The 15,437-nt window shown below is 40.4% G+C and overlaps 1 protein-coding gene and 1 long non-coding RNA gene across 7 annotated transcripts; one reads left to right on the top strand and one right to left on the bottom strand.

Moving 5' to 3' along the window:
* Positions 1 to 367: 367 nt before the first annotated feature.
* Positions 368 to 11,479, bottom strand: LOC139354201 (uncharacterized). 5 transcript variants are annotated; one of them, XR_011605310.1, is made up of 6 exons: positions 10,817 to 11,477; positions 6,906 to 10,755; positions 5,496 to 5,775; positions 4,217 to 5,426; positions 2,887 to 3,368; positions 368 to 2,827 (listed from the first exon to the last, which is right to left on the bottom strand). It is a non-coding gene; the product is annotated as an uncharacterized lncRNA (long non-coding RNA). The 5 variants fall into 5 exon arrangements; XR_011605311.1 differs by lacking the exon at positions 6,906 to 10,755 and having other exon boundaries at positions 11,330 to 11,479; XR_011605312.1 differs by lacking the exon at positions 6,906 to 10,755 and having other exon boundaries at positions 11,465 to 11,479.
* Positions 7,172 to 8,559, top strand: Spf45 (splicing factor 45). 2 transcript variants are annotated; one of them, XM_070998440.1, is made up of 4 exons: positions 7,172 to 7,314; positions 7,370 to 7,967; positions 8,034 to 8,387; positions 8,440 to 8,559. In XM_070998440.1, the coding sequence occupies exons 1-4, from the start codon at positions 7,198 to 7,200 to the stop codon at positions 8,532 to 8,534; spliced, it is 1,164 nt and encodes a 387-aa protein (XP_070854541.1). In that variant the 5' UTR covers positions 7,172 to 7,197; the 3' UTR covers positions 8,535 to 8,559. The 2 variants fall into 2 exon arrangements, with proteins under 2 accessions (XP_070854541.1, XP_070854540.1); XM_070998439.1 differs by having other exon boundaries at positions 7,370 to 8,387.
* Positions 11,480 to 15,437: the final 3,958 nt, after the last annotated feature.

The raw sequence follows: 15,437 nt of genomic DNA, 5'->3' as shown, positions 1-15,437 counted from the left end.
TCTATTAAAAAGATCCGAATATTCCAAAGGAATACCTGAAATGCTATCGACTACAGAGCAAACCACTTGCCGTGACTCTTGTAACTTTTTGCGCCCATTCAAAAATGCAAATTAGCGGTGCAAATTATGTCACTATAAGTAACATAAGAACACAGACTGTTAAAGTGGAATCTGATAAGGGGATTCTTAATAAAAAGTCGCTTAGAAAAAAGATTAAAGCCACTTGAATCCATTCAAATATTAGTGAAATCGTCCTTTCTTGATCCCAGATTTAAAAAGATGTACATCTCACCAATCGGGGTACAAGAGGAGACTAGTGGTATATTAAAAGAACTGACTACATTTTCTGAAGAAAAATCGGTATGTCCAATTTTAGAGATTTTAATTATGTATTAACTTTAATAACAATTCACAGTAATTTTAATTGATTATATTAAAAAAAATGAAAACGCAGTTGACCTGTCTGACGACTTCCCTTTTAAAAGGCCTTTTAATGAGTGACTCTGAACACCGTGAGCTAAAGTTGTACCTTAGCTTTCATCATGGGAAAGTAATCCAATAATATTTTGGAATTTCCATAAGGCGGCTGTGCAGGGACTGTCTAAGCTCGTTTTGAGGTATCTCATAACACCTGGGAGTTCAGTGCCTTCAGAGCGACTTGCATCCGCTATAAAATGCGTAATTTGTGATACCCGCAGCCGTATTATCTGTTAAAGCCAAATATTGGCACTAAAATCACTGAATTTATATTACTTTCATATTTGTATGTATAGTTCTTAAAAAAAAAACTCGAATATCATATTTAATATGTATAACCCTAAAAAAATATTTGAATCTTATATTTATGTTTGCTATATGATTGTGGAATCTTATGAATATATTGTTATGATTCATTTAAAAAGTCTATTTCCTTTTACTATCGGGCACGGTACTATTTTTCTTTGGGAAAGGGAAAATATCAATTATATTGATATATCGATATTTCAAAGCGATATCATTTTGATATTTTTTTAAAACAGAGAATATCATTGATACGATATAGGAAAAATATTCGACATCTAAATTGGTAATGTGACAAAAACATCTATTGTCTCCAAAAAACATCAATGTTTCTAAAAAATTTTAAAACATCGATGTTTCGTGTAAGTAATAATGAGTCGTGCTGAAAAAATTTCATTTCTACTCGAGTAAGTATTGTCAGATTCTATAGTGATGAATATCCGACGATAGGCAAAGAAATACTAAGTATACGAAACCATAACAATCAAATACCAAGGACCCAACCAAGACCCTACATTTGCCCACCTCTAGTTGCCTATGCAATACTTATGTTTAAAACAGCTGGGTTAAGCCATAACCCCATAACTCCACTCTCGGTTAAATAGGGTTTTAGCACAGCATTGGTAGTACTAGAAGAAGACGGCTTCTATAAATCGATCGTTGGTCAATCCAATTGGGATTTAAAAATAATACTTTTGAAACTGCCCCGAGAAGGATGATAGATAATGATGAAATAAACCAAAACAATTTCAAAAGAATACGATTTTTAAGATTTTTTTAAGAAAACATATTTGATATCTCCGTAACTATAGTTATATATACAGTTTCTTAACATTAAATCCAATATAAGAAACTTGCGAGCCTAGCATGGACACATGTTAAGCACTGTCGCATCTCTCGCCAGACATGGCCAATCATTGACGCGAAGAGAACTTCGGAACTATTAAGACTAAACCGTACCGAGTGCGGAATGGTAATACGAGTGTTAACAGGCCACTGGTTGGTTGGCACACACGCAAGCAGATTGGGCGCGCCCCGAAATGATTTCTGCAGAAGCTGCAGGGATGAGGAGGAAGAGGAAACGGTGGAACACCTGTTCTGTTCCTGCCCGGCCCTGAGCAGATCTAGACTGTACCACTTAGGGGATCCCTTCATGAGCAGTCTATCTGAACTGGCGAACATAAGCCTAAAACGAATAATAAAACTCATTAAAGCAACCGGATGGGAATTATGCTAAGCCAGCTGCAATAAAGGCAGCAGATTTTTAGGAAAGGGGATACAGATCCACGCGGTACCACAATGGACCTTTTAAGGACTAAGTGTGTCAATGATTTGGCAGCCGCTCTAACCTAACCTAACCTAACCTATACAGTTTCTATTAACCAATTTAGGTCTTATATTTTTTAGTATATAACTATATTGTGGCCTTTGAATTTTCCCAAAAAATTAATAAGCTACATTGAGTATATTGTCAGCTACAACTTCATTTGGAGATATTAAGGCCTCTGTTGATATAGGAAAAACTCAACTCAAATCCGACCACGGTTTTTCGTTTGTCAACAAACCCAGCTGCTTGACAGTAAGACCATGCTTAAGCCTAGTACTGAGATCGGCTTAGAGCTTCACTAGGCGAAAAATTGTATTCTTTGTAGTGTGATCGAAGTTTTCAAAGTTCACCCGCAATGCATGTACTGACAAGCAGCTGGGTTTGTTGTCACAAGAAATTAAAATAAGAATATATGGAATGTTTAACGAATGTTTTTACTTATGTAAATTAGTAGTAGAGCTTCCTTCTCGTCCCGTGGGTGCTTCGCCATCTTTCTCGCGCCACCGCAGTACAGCTTCGAGTCCCAGTAGCCATATTGGACCTTGAGGAAGTGGGAGCCGGATTGGGAGCGGGGTTGATCCGCTGGTGCTGTTCTTTAACGGGCGTTCTATTTTCCTCCTCCCTATAGAAGCCAGCTCCGCTTAAGCTGCCAAGTAGATGGTTGTGGTGGTGTACGGAGTCCTAATGGAGAAGTCGTCGGAGGTCATATTACTGGTGGTTCTGTTAAAAAGATACTTCTATTGGTACAACGTAGGCAAATTCTTTTGGCCAGAACTTACTTTCCTTGCAAGGACACGGCCGGCAGGACGTCCACGTGGAGAGCGAAATCCCACTCGGCATGTTCCTTCCTACTAAAATTCTCCAGTGGATCTCCTCCAGCACTTCAACTATTCCGCAGATTTGCCATTTTGTGGTATTGCTTCCTGTCGGTGAAGTCCCACAATAAAATGCAACAGCTTGGAATGAGCGTCCTTTTTCATCTGCACTGACCTCCTGCAGTCGTTTTTGGGATTTCCTTACATTTTTCATTTTAAGTTTTAGTAGCGTTTTTGCACGAACACCGCCAAAGATTAAATTAACGGCGTTCATCGAAATTTACTCGCTAAATCTGGTATTTTTTCTAGTATTTCCTTAGCTCATCCTAGTACCGCGCTAAAAAACAGGCCCGGCGAAAAGCGTTAGCTCGCGGTTTTCGTCGACGTGAGTACTGCGCTTCAAGCCTAGTACTCAGATCGGCTAAGAGTTTCACTAGTCGAAAAATCTTATTATTTTTAGTGTGACCGAAGTTTTTAAAGTTCACCCGCAATGAATGTGGCAATGAAATTAAAATAAAAATAAATGAAAGGTTAAACGAATGTTTTTATTTATGTAAATTAGAAGTTCAAGGCTTCCTTCTCGTCCGACGGATGCTTCGCCATCTTTCCCGCGCCATCTGTAGTCCAGCTCCGAGTCCCAATAGGCTGGCCAATAATGGCTGGTGATGGCTCCTCCAGCTGTACCTTAGCGGGCGACCTTATTTTCTCCTCCCTATAGAAGGCGACGCGTCCTCCATCGCCGCTTTAGCTGTTAAGTAGGTGGTGGAGGTGGAGTCCTCAATGGAGACCTCGTCGGACATCGAGCGAAGGCCCATGTTCCTTCCCACTGGGATTCTCTAGTGGATCTCCTCCAGCACTTCAACTATTCTGCCCCGTTGTGGCAATGTCGGTCACGTCCCACAATAATGGCAACAGCTTGGATTAGGCGTCCTTTTTCATCTGGCGCCTAACGGCCGCGGCCCAATGAATAAGAAATTCAATCTTTGTCGGAGCTGGTGGACCCTCAGGCGGGAGGAGGAGAAAAATGGGGCGCCCGCTAAGGAACAGTTGGAGAAGCCATAGCCAGCCACTGCCAGGGTGCTGGGCGACTTCCTGCAGCATCAGCGGATCAACCCCGTTATCCCACTTCCTCAAGGTCCAATATGCCTATTGGGACTCGGAGCTGTACTGCGGTGGAGCGGGAAAGATGGCGAAGCATCCATGGGACGAGAATGAAGCTTTTAACTACTAATTTACATAAATGAAAACATTCGTTGAACACTCCATTTATTTTTATTTAAATTTCTTTGTGTACCAGCAGACTCCTCCTTTTTAAATTTCTCCAATTGATTTGTTTTCCGTTTGGCAACAAACTTGACAGTAAGACTATGCTATATGCATTGCGGGTGAACTTTGAAAACTTCGGTCAGACTACAAAGAATACGATTTTTCGACTAGTGAAACTCTTAGCCGATCTGAGTACTAGGCTTAACTGCAAAAGGACAACAGAGACAAATCGTGGACGACGGCGAATTGTGAACAAAAACAAGACGCTTAACTCATAAAATCCAGTGATGATCGGTTTTTAGTGACTCAGCCGAAAGACTGAGAAATGCAGATTTTTTCTGATAGTATAATATGAATGAATGGGCCTAATTCATCCAACTGATTGAAACTCAATGAATCAACAATTCGACAGTATATGTAATGATGTGGATGTGGAGAAACATCGATGTTCGAACCGACTAAACATCGATGTTTCCAAAATATAATATATTTTTTTGCTTTTAAATAAATTAGTAAACCAATATAACGCAACTTAAAGACTTTTACGGTTTACATAAAATCAAAAAACAATGGCTTTATTCAGCAAACAAATTTTAAAAAAATCATCAGTATTCTAAGAGATCACATTCACATAACAGTATTATATAAAGCTTAGTTACGAATGTATATTTTCATTTATGTTAATGAACGTTAACATATCTACGACATGTGGTTTAAGTTTTGTGCGGCGATCAGACAGTATCTCTTTAGCTTTACTAAAGCACCTCTCGGACTCACAGGCATTTACAGGCAGCCTGTTTAAGCGGTTCGTAGATATCTGCAGTCGTCTAAACCAAAAACAACTACTCTTAAATTTGTGAAAATAACCTAATCAAAATTTACCTTCCATTATTGTAGTGGCTCGCATGCAAAATAAAGATCGGTGGGTTAGTAGAGGTGCAGAAACGTCGATGTTTTTCAAAAAACATCGATGATGATGATTCCATAATTGTAACATAAAATATAATTTAAAAAATATTGTTGGAATTTGTATTAAAACTAAACTAAAAAAAAAAACAAAAACAAAAGTTCAGTCTATTGAGATCATCTTAGTTTCTAAAGGGATTTCTTTGGAAAGCTATGATAATTCTTGTTAACAAACATAAGTTGGTCAACGATACCGGACTTCAACCGGGTACGGCGATCTGAAATGATTTGGCCCGCCTTGCTAAAGGCTCTTTCTGACTCGCATGACGTGGCTGGAATACATAAAAATTAATTAAACATTATTATTAAGAAAAAAGGGAAAAAATTAACATATTATAAACCTTTAGCGTGCTTTTGTCCTTCTTCTTCTTTGAACAGTGAGGGCCCTAGAAACATCGATGGTCCAAAAAAACATCGATGTTTTCATCGATGTTTCTGCACCTCTATGGATTAGTCCCGCGTAGTACCGCTGCGTAGCTCTGCGTCTTCGTTTTTGAGCCTAGTACTCAGATCGGCTAAGAGTTTCAGTAGTCGAAAAATCGTATTCTTTGTAGTGTGACCGAAGTTTTCAAAGTTCACCCGCGTTGCATGAGGCATGGTCTTATTGCCAAGCAGCTGGATCTATTTAAATAAGAAAGAACGCTATAGTCGAGTTCCTCGACTATCAGATACCCGTTACTCAGCTAAAGGAACCAAAGGGAAATGGAGATATTCAAGCAGCAAAGCGAGGTTGAATAGCGCCACCTACCGGCGGTAGACAGATTTAACCATTTAGAGTGGGCGTGTCAATTTTTTTTTTAAATCAATCGATAGATATTGACGAGACTAATACATGTCAGTAAAAATTTTGTATCTAGCATGAAAATTGTGGGCGCCACAGGCTTGGGCGGTTTGTGGGCGTTAGAATGGGCGTGGCATATTCGCGTAACAAACTCGCGCTGCGTGCAAGGCTACTGAATCTAAATCTGAGATCCCAATGCTCTATCTTTGATAGTTTCAGAGATATCCACGTTCATATTTACGCTTTTTTGCGGTTTTTGGGCGTTAAAGTGGCTAACATGGCTAGATCGACTCGGCTAGTGATCCTTAGCAAGAATATATTTACTCTATGCGGTCGGAAACGCTTTCTTCTGCCTGTTACATATTTTCCGACGAATCTAGTATACCCTTATACTGTACGAGTACCGGGTATAAAAAGAAGAGTTCTGGTGCACAAAGAAATTTAAATACAAAAAAAGGAACGTTCAACAAATGTTTTTAGTTATGTATGTAAATAAGTAGCTTTAATCTTTGTTCTGTTCGCGCCATCTGTAGGCCCGCTCCGAATCCCAATAGGCATATTGGACCTTGAGGAAGTGGGAGCCAAATAGAGAACGGGGTTGATTCGCCTGATGCTGCAGAAAGTCGACCATTATCTTGGCAATGGCTGGTAATGGCTCCTCCACCTGATGGAGGACGCGCCGTCTTTTATAGGGAGGAGAAAATAAGGTCGTCCGCTTTTCTTTTTCTTTGTGCACCAGCAGACTCTTTTTTTTTAACTGCTCCAATTGATTTGTTTGAAAACTGCGGTCACACTACAAAGTATAAGATTTTTCAACTAGTGAAACTCTAAGCCGATCTGAGTACTTGGCCTTAAAGCCATATATTGACACAAAAATCACGGAATTTATATTACTTTTACAAAACATACATTTCATATATGTATGTATAATTCTTAAAAAAAAGTCGAAAATCATATATAATATGTTTACTCTTTTTCTTTGGGAAAGGGAAAAATGTCAATTATATTGACATATCGATATTTCAAAGTGATATAATAAATATCATTTTGATAATTTTTTAAAACCGAATATCATTGATACGATATAGTAAAAATGTTCGCCATCTAAATTGGTGATGTGACAAAAACATCGATTATCTCCAAAAAACATCGATGTTTCTTAAAAATTTCTTCCACCTCTACTGGATGGTATACAAAATTATCGATTTCACCGCCGTCACGCTCGATTACAGAAGGGGTGACATTTTCTAAAATTTGTATAAATGGATCTTTACGACGATATTGACGCGAAGCCACGAGCCAGCCATATTGATGGCTGGTCGTCCGGCATAAAAATGTTGCAAACCCAGTTGGCGGTTAAGAAGGCCGTCAAAAAACCTGTGAGTGGTTCCAGCGAATATCATAGAGACTCTATCATAAATTTATTTACTGCAGCTCATGACGCCGGTAGTCAACCTAAGATCCAAGCGCCCTTCGGAGACAGAGGTGCCATCTTGTGATTCAATGGCTGCGGTGATGGCCAAGCCCATAATTACGGGAAAGGCCCTACCGCCCATGCCAGAAAGCGTTCTTAAGGACGACTGGGACTTTTCGGATGAGTACGACCCGCAGTGGCCAAATGAATACGAAAAACTTAAAAATAAGTCTAAAGGTGGAGAGAAGTCCCGAGCTAGCATTGGTGGCCATGGATGTGCAAGCAGTCGAGAAGATAGCGACAGAGACAAGGAGCGGAAACGCGGGCGCGTCGGCCGCCGTGAAATCCATAGAGAAGACGTCTCACCGCAATATATAAAGTTTAGCGGCCAACGACAAAACGATGATAACAGTTACAGTTCACCACGCCCTCTCTCTGTTGCTAAACAGGGAGGGGGTGCCGCCATCGCTCCTCCTCCATCACTCCAAGAAATATCCATTGATGGTGGAGATGGATACTCCCACGTTACCATACCGTATTCTGCGAGCTCGGTGGCCGCAAAAATTATGGCAAAATACGGATTTAGGAATGGTCAGGGCCTGGGAAAGTCTGAGCAAGGTATGTCAATAGCCCTGCAGGTGGAGAAGACCTCCAAGCGGGGCGGCCGCATTATACACGAAAAAGACGTTTTTCAGTCGAACTCATCAATGTCTCCACCTGCGATTGGATCTCCAACTAGACAAAGTCCCAGCCACAAGGCTGTAGTAAATAACCTGATGGCAGGAACATTAACTGGCAGCAGCGCTATCGAGCCCAGCATCACAGAGATTATGAAATCACCAAGCAAGGTTGTTCTCCTCCGCAATATGGTAGGACCTGGGGACGTAGACGAAGAGTTGGAACCCGAGGTAAAGGATGAGTGCAACACAAAATACGGGGAGGTCAGCAGCGTCATTATTCACGAAATGTTTCGAACTGTGCCAGAAGATGCCATAAAGATATTCGTCGAATTTAGGCGCATCGAAAGCGCTATTAAAGGTTATACTTGCATTTATTTTGTGTACAAATTATCTATTTCTTTACTTTGCAGCTGTGGTGGACCTGAATGGCCGTTTTTTTGGAGGACGTCAAGTACGAGCGGGGTTTTACAACTATGATAAGTTTAAAAGTTTTCAATTAAATTAAATTAACATTCGGTCTAGATTCCAAACTGCGATATGCCTCGTACCATAGTCCTTGAAGATTTTACTTAAAAGTGGGATCAACCAGTTTAATAAAGCTGGGTTTTTCAAATTTGAGAATGGGAATCGTTTGACCCTATTCGACACCCTTTGGCACCGTTTAGTTTTTTTGACCACGTCCAGTTTCAGAAATATCCAATACGAAAAAGTTGACTTTCTCAAACATTTTTTTGTTCAATCTTTTGACTTTATTTGCCCACCATTGGTAACTTTTAAAACATTTTAACTGTCAACTACTTAAAAAAAAAATTGCTCTTTCGATTTTCCCAAATTTAAAAATTCAAATGTAGCATTTTAAAATTTTTTGTGCAATCTTTTGACAACTATTGCTTACGCAAAACTACGGTACTATAAAAAGCTGGCTGCTCATTTTTTTAAATATGCATTTAAGCAGGTAGTACGTAAAATATATTTAGAAATCTAAACCGATTAGTTGGTTAGTGTTTGGGCCTGAAGATGTTGTTACCTGTCTGAAAGACCTGAAATTTAAAGAAGTTACCAAGCTGATATGACTTATCATACCCGTTACTCGTAGAGTAAAAGGGTATACTAGATTCGTCGGATAGTATGTAACAGGCAGAAGGAAGCGTTTCCGACCCCATAAAGTATAATATATTCTTGCTCAGGATCACTAGCCGAGTCGATCTAGCCATGTCCGTCTGTCCGTAAGAACGCTGAGATCTCGGAAACTATTAGATCTACAATACTGGGATTAGGCATGCAAATTTCTAAGATTCCTGTCAAGAAAGAAAATCGTCGATGTTTTAGTTAAGTTCTAGTAATACACGTTACTCGTAGAGTAAAAGGGTATACTGGATTCGTCGGAAAGTATGTAACAGGCAGAAGGAAGCGTTTCCGACCCCATATATATTCTTGATCAGGATCACTATCCAAGTCGATCTAGCCATGTCTTTCTGTCTGTACGTCCGGATAAACACTGAGATCTCGGAAACTATAAGAGGCAACGAGGGCAGTCCGATAAGTACTTAGCCTCACCGCCCGATGGCGTCACTATCGCAAGAGAAATTTACTATCGTGTAGTACATTCTCGTATACGGCTACTGTCGAAATTGCAGTAGAATCGAACTCGTAGTTTTGTTTTGACTGCGTGTGGAATCGGACGTGACGCGGATTTTAGAAAAATGGAGAAAGAGCAATATCGGTCTGTGATTCGATTCTTGTTTTTGGAAGGGAAATCGCGCAGCGAAATCAAAGAGCGCTTGGATGCTGTGTACGGTGACTTCTCCTTCGATGGAGACAGTCAAAAATTGGTTTAACTAGTTTCTACGTGCTCGCACGTCGGTTTTTGATGAGCCACGCCCAGGTGCCCCGAAAATGGCTACCACGTAGGATAGCGTGACAAAAATTCACGATCACGTACTGGCAAACCGCCGATTGAAGATATGCGAGATAACTGAGACAGTAGGCATGTCAAAAGACCGCGTGGGTCTTATCCTGCATGCAATTTTGGGCATGAGAAAGCTGTCGGCGCGATGGGTGCCGCGTTTGCTCACTCCGGACAACAAACGCAACCGTGAGACCACTTCAGAGCAGTGTTTAAGCGCAATCCGAAGGAGTTTCTGCGACGTTTCCTGACTGTCGACGAAACTTGGATCAACTGGTACACACCAGAGACCAAGCAACAGTCGAAACAGTGGACTTCACCCGGCGAACCTGCTCCGAAGAAGGCGAAGACTGTCCCATCGGCCGGAAAGGTGATGGCCACTGTTTTTTGGGATTCACATGGTGTGATCTACATCGACAACCTGGAGAAGGCCAAATCGGTCACAGGGCTGTACTATGCCAAATTATTGGGCCGATTCGCCGCCGAATTGCAGAAAATACGGCCCCATTTGGCGAAAAAAAAGTGCTCTTCCATAATGACAATGCACCAGCTCACACTTCCGCCCTCGCAAAGGCCAAATTGATCGAATTGGGCTACGAACTGCTACCCCGTACACCATATTCTCCAGGTTTGGCCCCGTGTGACTTCTTTTTGTTTCCAAACTTGAAAAAGTCACTCGCTGGACAGAAATTTGCGTCGAATGAGGAGGCCGTCGCCGCCACAGAGGTCTATTTTGCAGACCTCGAGAAAACGTATTTTTCAGACGGGTTAAAGAAGCTGGAGCATCGCTGGGTCAAGAGTATCGAGCTAAAAGGAGATTCTGTTGAGAAATAAATCGCCACTTTTCCAAAATTTTCGTTTTTCTTTTGGAGGCTAAGTACTTATCGGACCACCTTCGTAGCTTCTAGAGTACGGTGACGCTCGGTAAGGAATGCGTTTAGCTACTCCCACGTCGGAATCTCGGCTTTGTTATGCCGGGAGTGGATAGGATAGAGTGAGCTTAAGGAGTTTGGAAGAGCACATGTACGCCAAGAGACAATAACAATTTTTATTTTGTATCCCGAACATTTCAAGTGCCGTGAGGCAACACTGGATGGCGCTTTAAAGTTCACTTATAGCTGATCCACATTGAAAAGTATTTTAGGTGTCTATATACTAACAATAGCTTGTTTTCGAAACGCTCAAATAGGTAAGTCAGGGCTGAGCAAAAGCCATAGTTGATAGGGGAAAGCTTGCAACTATGTTGGAACTTGCTCTATCATATCCGCGATCTGAGCACCACATCTTTCATAAACAGAATAGCCATATTTGTTTTTAGCTCGAATAATCAGCAAGCTATCAGCTGCAATTTCTCCGGCTGCTACTATGCACCCAGTACATTCGTCGTACTCTACCTTGATGCGGTTTCATAATGCGAGGATTTCTTCGCGGCGAATGTTTACATAAAAGGTTGTTAGGGAAACGAGGTATCGGTTATCGACAGGAAAAACTACAAAAAACGAACAACATGAATGGGAACACGGACCAACCTTAAATGAGTTTTCGGAATTAATCTCAATAACACTGTGTAGTGGAAGAACAATGATATTTCGGTATTTTTCTTGTTTTGTATAGTTGGGTCCCCAGTGGAGCATTGGTATTATTTGCCTTTTTAAGTAATCTGATAGAAAAATACCAAATACCAAGAAAAGCAAACTAATTTGGTGGGTGGTGTATAATATTCAATTGTTATTGTTGTCCCAGGTGGAATACTGGTTCTACTTGTCTTTTTAATTTTACTTTGAGAAGAAACATACCAAAAACCTACTATTTCGGTGGATCGTACATAGTTATTATTGTTGTGAATACATTTTGTAGTCGAAATTTCGGAAAACTGCGTAAGGCCTAGTTCTCAGATCGGCTAAGAGTTTCACTAATCGAAAAATCGTATTCTTTGTAGTGTGACCCAATTTTTTAAAGTTCATTCGCAATGCATGTGGTGTTTGTAGACAAATGAAAAAGAATTAATTGGAGCAATTTAAATTAGAAAAAGTTGCTAGTGCGCAAAGAAATTAAAAGAAATAAATGGAATATTCAAAGAATGTTTTTAAATATGTAAATTAGTACTTTAACACTTCCTTCACGTCTCACGAAAGCTTTTCCATTTTTCCCGTGCCATCTGCAGCACAGCTCCGAATCCCAATAGGCATATTGGACCTTGAGGAAGTGGGAGCCAGACTGGGAACGGGGTTATTCCACCTGATGCTGCAGGAAGTAAAGCTCCACACAGTTCTAGCCCAGGACCTGACACAGTTATGAGTGAGTAGGTGTACCACCGTCGTATGCCCCATCTCTACGCGCACATAGATCGCAGCACCGTATGCTTTTTGCGAAGCGTCACAGGATCCGTGATGCTTTACGCGGTATTCCGGACGGAAGGAAGCCCATCTTGGAATTCGGACCTGATCTTGGACCGAATAGCTCCAAAGAAACCTGCGCCCCCTTACCATAGTTCAGTTGAAAGTTCATCGTCCCAACCTAGATCGAGAAGAAAAATCTCTCGCATAAATATCTTGCCACACAAGAAATGGAGCGAGCCAGCCTACTAGGTAAATTAGCTTGGCAATTTAAGAGAGAACTTTGCGTTTCGTGGGGGAGATCTTATTTGCTAAGTCTGGTGGGACGAAGAAAAATTCATCGGACATCGCTTTCCAACGTACTCCGAGAGGTTTGGCTGCTCCTTCAGTGTTCATCTCGAGGAAGTCTGCGTTCAGAAGATGATCGCTTTGGATATGAGCTAGGATTTCTATGTGGTTAGAGGTCCATTTTCTCAATGGAAAGGCACTGTGTAGCTCACGAGCAATGAGCTGAGTGCCCTCTGCGGAGTCAGCTTCCGAAAAAGGATCATCTCCATACGTGTAATTGCAAATGACGTTGCTAGCTCTTGGATGGCTGAGCTGCACGTCAGCCGCCGTTGCACAACTTGAACCGCGAGGTCGTAAAATTGACTCAAAAAGTTACCGTTTTTAATTAAAAAATTTCGAATCTACCTCTCGCTGTTGCGGAATTAGATGCTTCGGATCTAGATCTGTCGAAGCATTCACTACGAAAAGGTAAACAATGATGACAGGGAACCATCGATAATGGAAGGCGCAGAAACAACAGGCTATATTCTTGATCAGGATCACTAGTCGATCTAGCCATGTCCGTCTCTCCGTATGAACGCTGAGATCTCGGAAACTATAGGAGATAGGGATTTGACATACGAGGGTGGTCCGATAAGTACTTAGCCTCCAAAAGAAAAAGGAAAATTTTGGAAAAGTGGCGATTTATTTCTCAACATAATCTCCTTTTAGCTCGATACACATGACCCAGCGATGCTCCAGCTTCAACCAGTCTGAAAAATACGTTTTATCGAGGTCTGCAAAATAGGCTTCTGTGGCGGCGACGACCTCCTCATTCAACGCAAATTTCTGTCCAGCGAGTGACTTTTTCAACAAAACAAAAAAAAAGATTTTTATTTAATTATAGAAAGGAGTTTTTATTGGTAAAGTTATTTCTAGTTGGATCCCCAATCTTAAACTGACTTTAGAACATCCATTATTCTTATAACTATGGCTTTTAACAGTGACAGCGACGCGAGCAGCGAAAGTGGACTTTGATTAAACAATTTTGATTGGTCAAATCTGTGGCCCGATGAATGGGTTCTGACGAGTGGGTTCTGTGGCTGTACCCTTTGTTTAAAAATTTGAATATTGTTTATGTCTGCCGTCGTCGATAAAGGCGTGAGAAGTGTTTATAATTTGGGTGCCGCCGATCGAAGGCGTGGTAAAGATTTGTGTCTGACGGGTTAAATGATTATGTCGGATTGATTTAGACTTATTTTATTGACAATTGGAATAATACGGGTTGTATGTTAGGTTTGGGATCCAGGGTATTTGTGTATACGTCACTCTACCCTCCTTTAGAAGATTCAACATCCTTGTTGAACTAAAACAAAATTAATTTTTTGTTGGCTGGCGCCAATAGGTAAAAATGATGTAAGTAGTGTTGCTTAAAAGCATAATTATTAATATTGTAAAAACAACCCACTTATAAATTGATTCCTGTTTTTGTTGATAGGTTATAGAATTTTTAACTTTTAACAATCGTATTGGTTCATAGAAAGTAATATTAGTGCTGGATAATATAATTTTATATATTTTTTTATTTTATTTAAAAAAATTAAAGCTAGTATATAATACTAAAATTAATATTTAAAAAAGAAGGGGCGCTGGAAGCTAAAGTCCTTCGGCCCGTAATATAATTTAATATTCTTTGAAGTTGTAATTTGTATATCTCTTACTTCTAAAGTACATTGACTTAATTGTAATATATTGTTACCCCGAATTGTTTTGTTGAACATTTCGCAATCTTGATTAATTAGAGTTTCACTTAAATTATAAGTAATAATCATTTTAGGCTCAATATATTTTACAGATTCATTTTCTGTTACAAGTGTGTTGACATTTTGCAAATTGATTAGTAAGGATTTGAGAGATACATTGATCAGTGATAATTAATTTTTGGTCTAATATTTTTGCTTACGAATTTGGTGAATTTTCCAAGTAAAATACTTTCATTTCGTCATTTACAAAATATTTATAATTATCAATAATATCAATATGTCGGCCTATACTCGTATTATCTGGGTATTTAATAATTGTTTCTTTATATGATGTGGGTATATGGGCTAGAACAAAAGTTTCTTTAGTTTGACTGCTTAACCAAGCTGAAGTTTTGATTGATAGTAATTTTCTTCGTCTACTTTCTCTAACTCTTCATGTTTTAATATTTTCTCTAGTACTCTATTCTCTAGTACTCTAGTACTCTATTCTTGTTAATTGTAAACTCATTTCATACGAGTCTTTTTATATCTTTGGATTGTTCATGTATTTTGTGAGGAAAGCACCACATTTTGTAAATATAAGAAGACATTAGTAGGTTAAGGATAGACATAACTGATGTAGCTAAATAAGAGAAAGACAAAGACCCACGGAGGGGACTAGCCCAAAGGAAATCCACACATGCACATACCACGCGCTGCAGGAGAGAGAGGGGAGAAAGAGGCCACGAAGGGCGCAACAATCGACAGCAGCCGAAGCTCAAAACGCAGCCGAAGCTAAAGACGCAGCCGAAGCTAAAAACGCAGCCGAAGCTCAAAACACGCGGTCCTCTGCCCAGACGACGACAGCGCAGCAGCCGACACGATCGTCGGCAGAGGACTGCAGCTGAAGCTTCCCGACTTGTCGGAAGGGACAGTCGCTCGTAAGACGGCAAAGGAGGCGATCTTCGTGGTTCGCAGAAAGCGTGGAGATAAATCCAAGCTTGGAATTGGACATCATCACCGCCCCAACCCAGAGGATGCGGAAGAAGTAAAAGTGGCTGAGCTGACCGAGGGCCCGAAATCCCAAAAGTTGCAGAACATGTGTGGCAGGTAGGATAGGGATAACATAAAAAGAAAATGAAGAGTAACAAAGTGGA

This window comes from Drosophila suzukii, assembly GCF_043229965.1.
Source record: "Drosophila suzukii chromosome 2 unlocalized genomic scaffold, CBGP_Dsuzu_IsoJpt1.0 scf_2c, whole genome shotgun sequence".
In the NCBI taxonomy this organism is placed as follows: Eukaryota; Metazoa; Arthropoda; class Insecta; order Diptera; family Drosophilidae; genus Drosophila; species Drosophila suzukii.
This window is presented reverse-complemented; position numbering and strand designations above follow the sequence as displayed.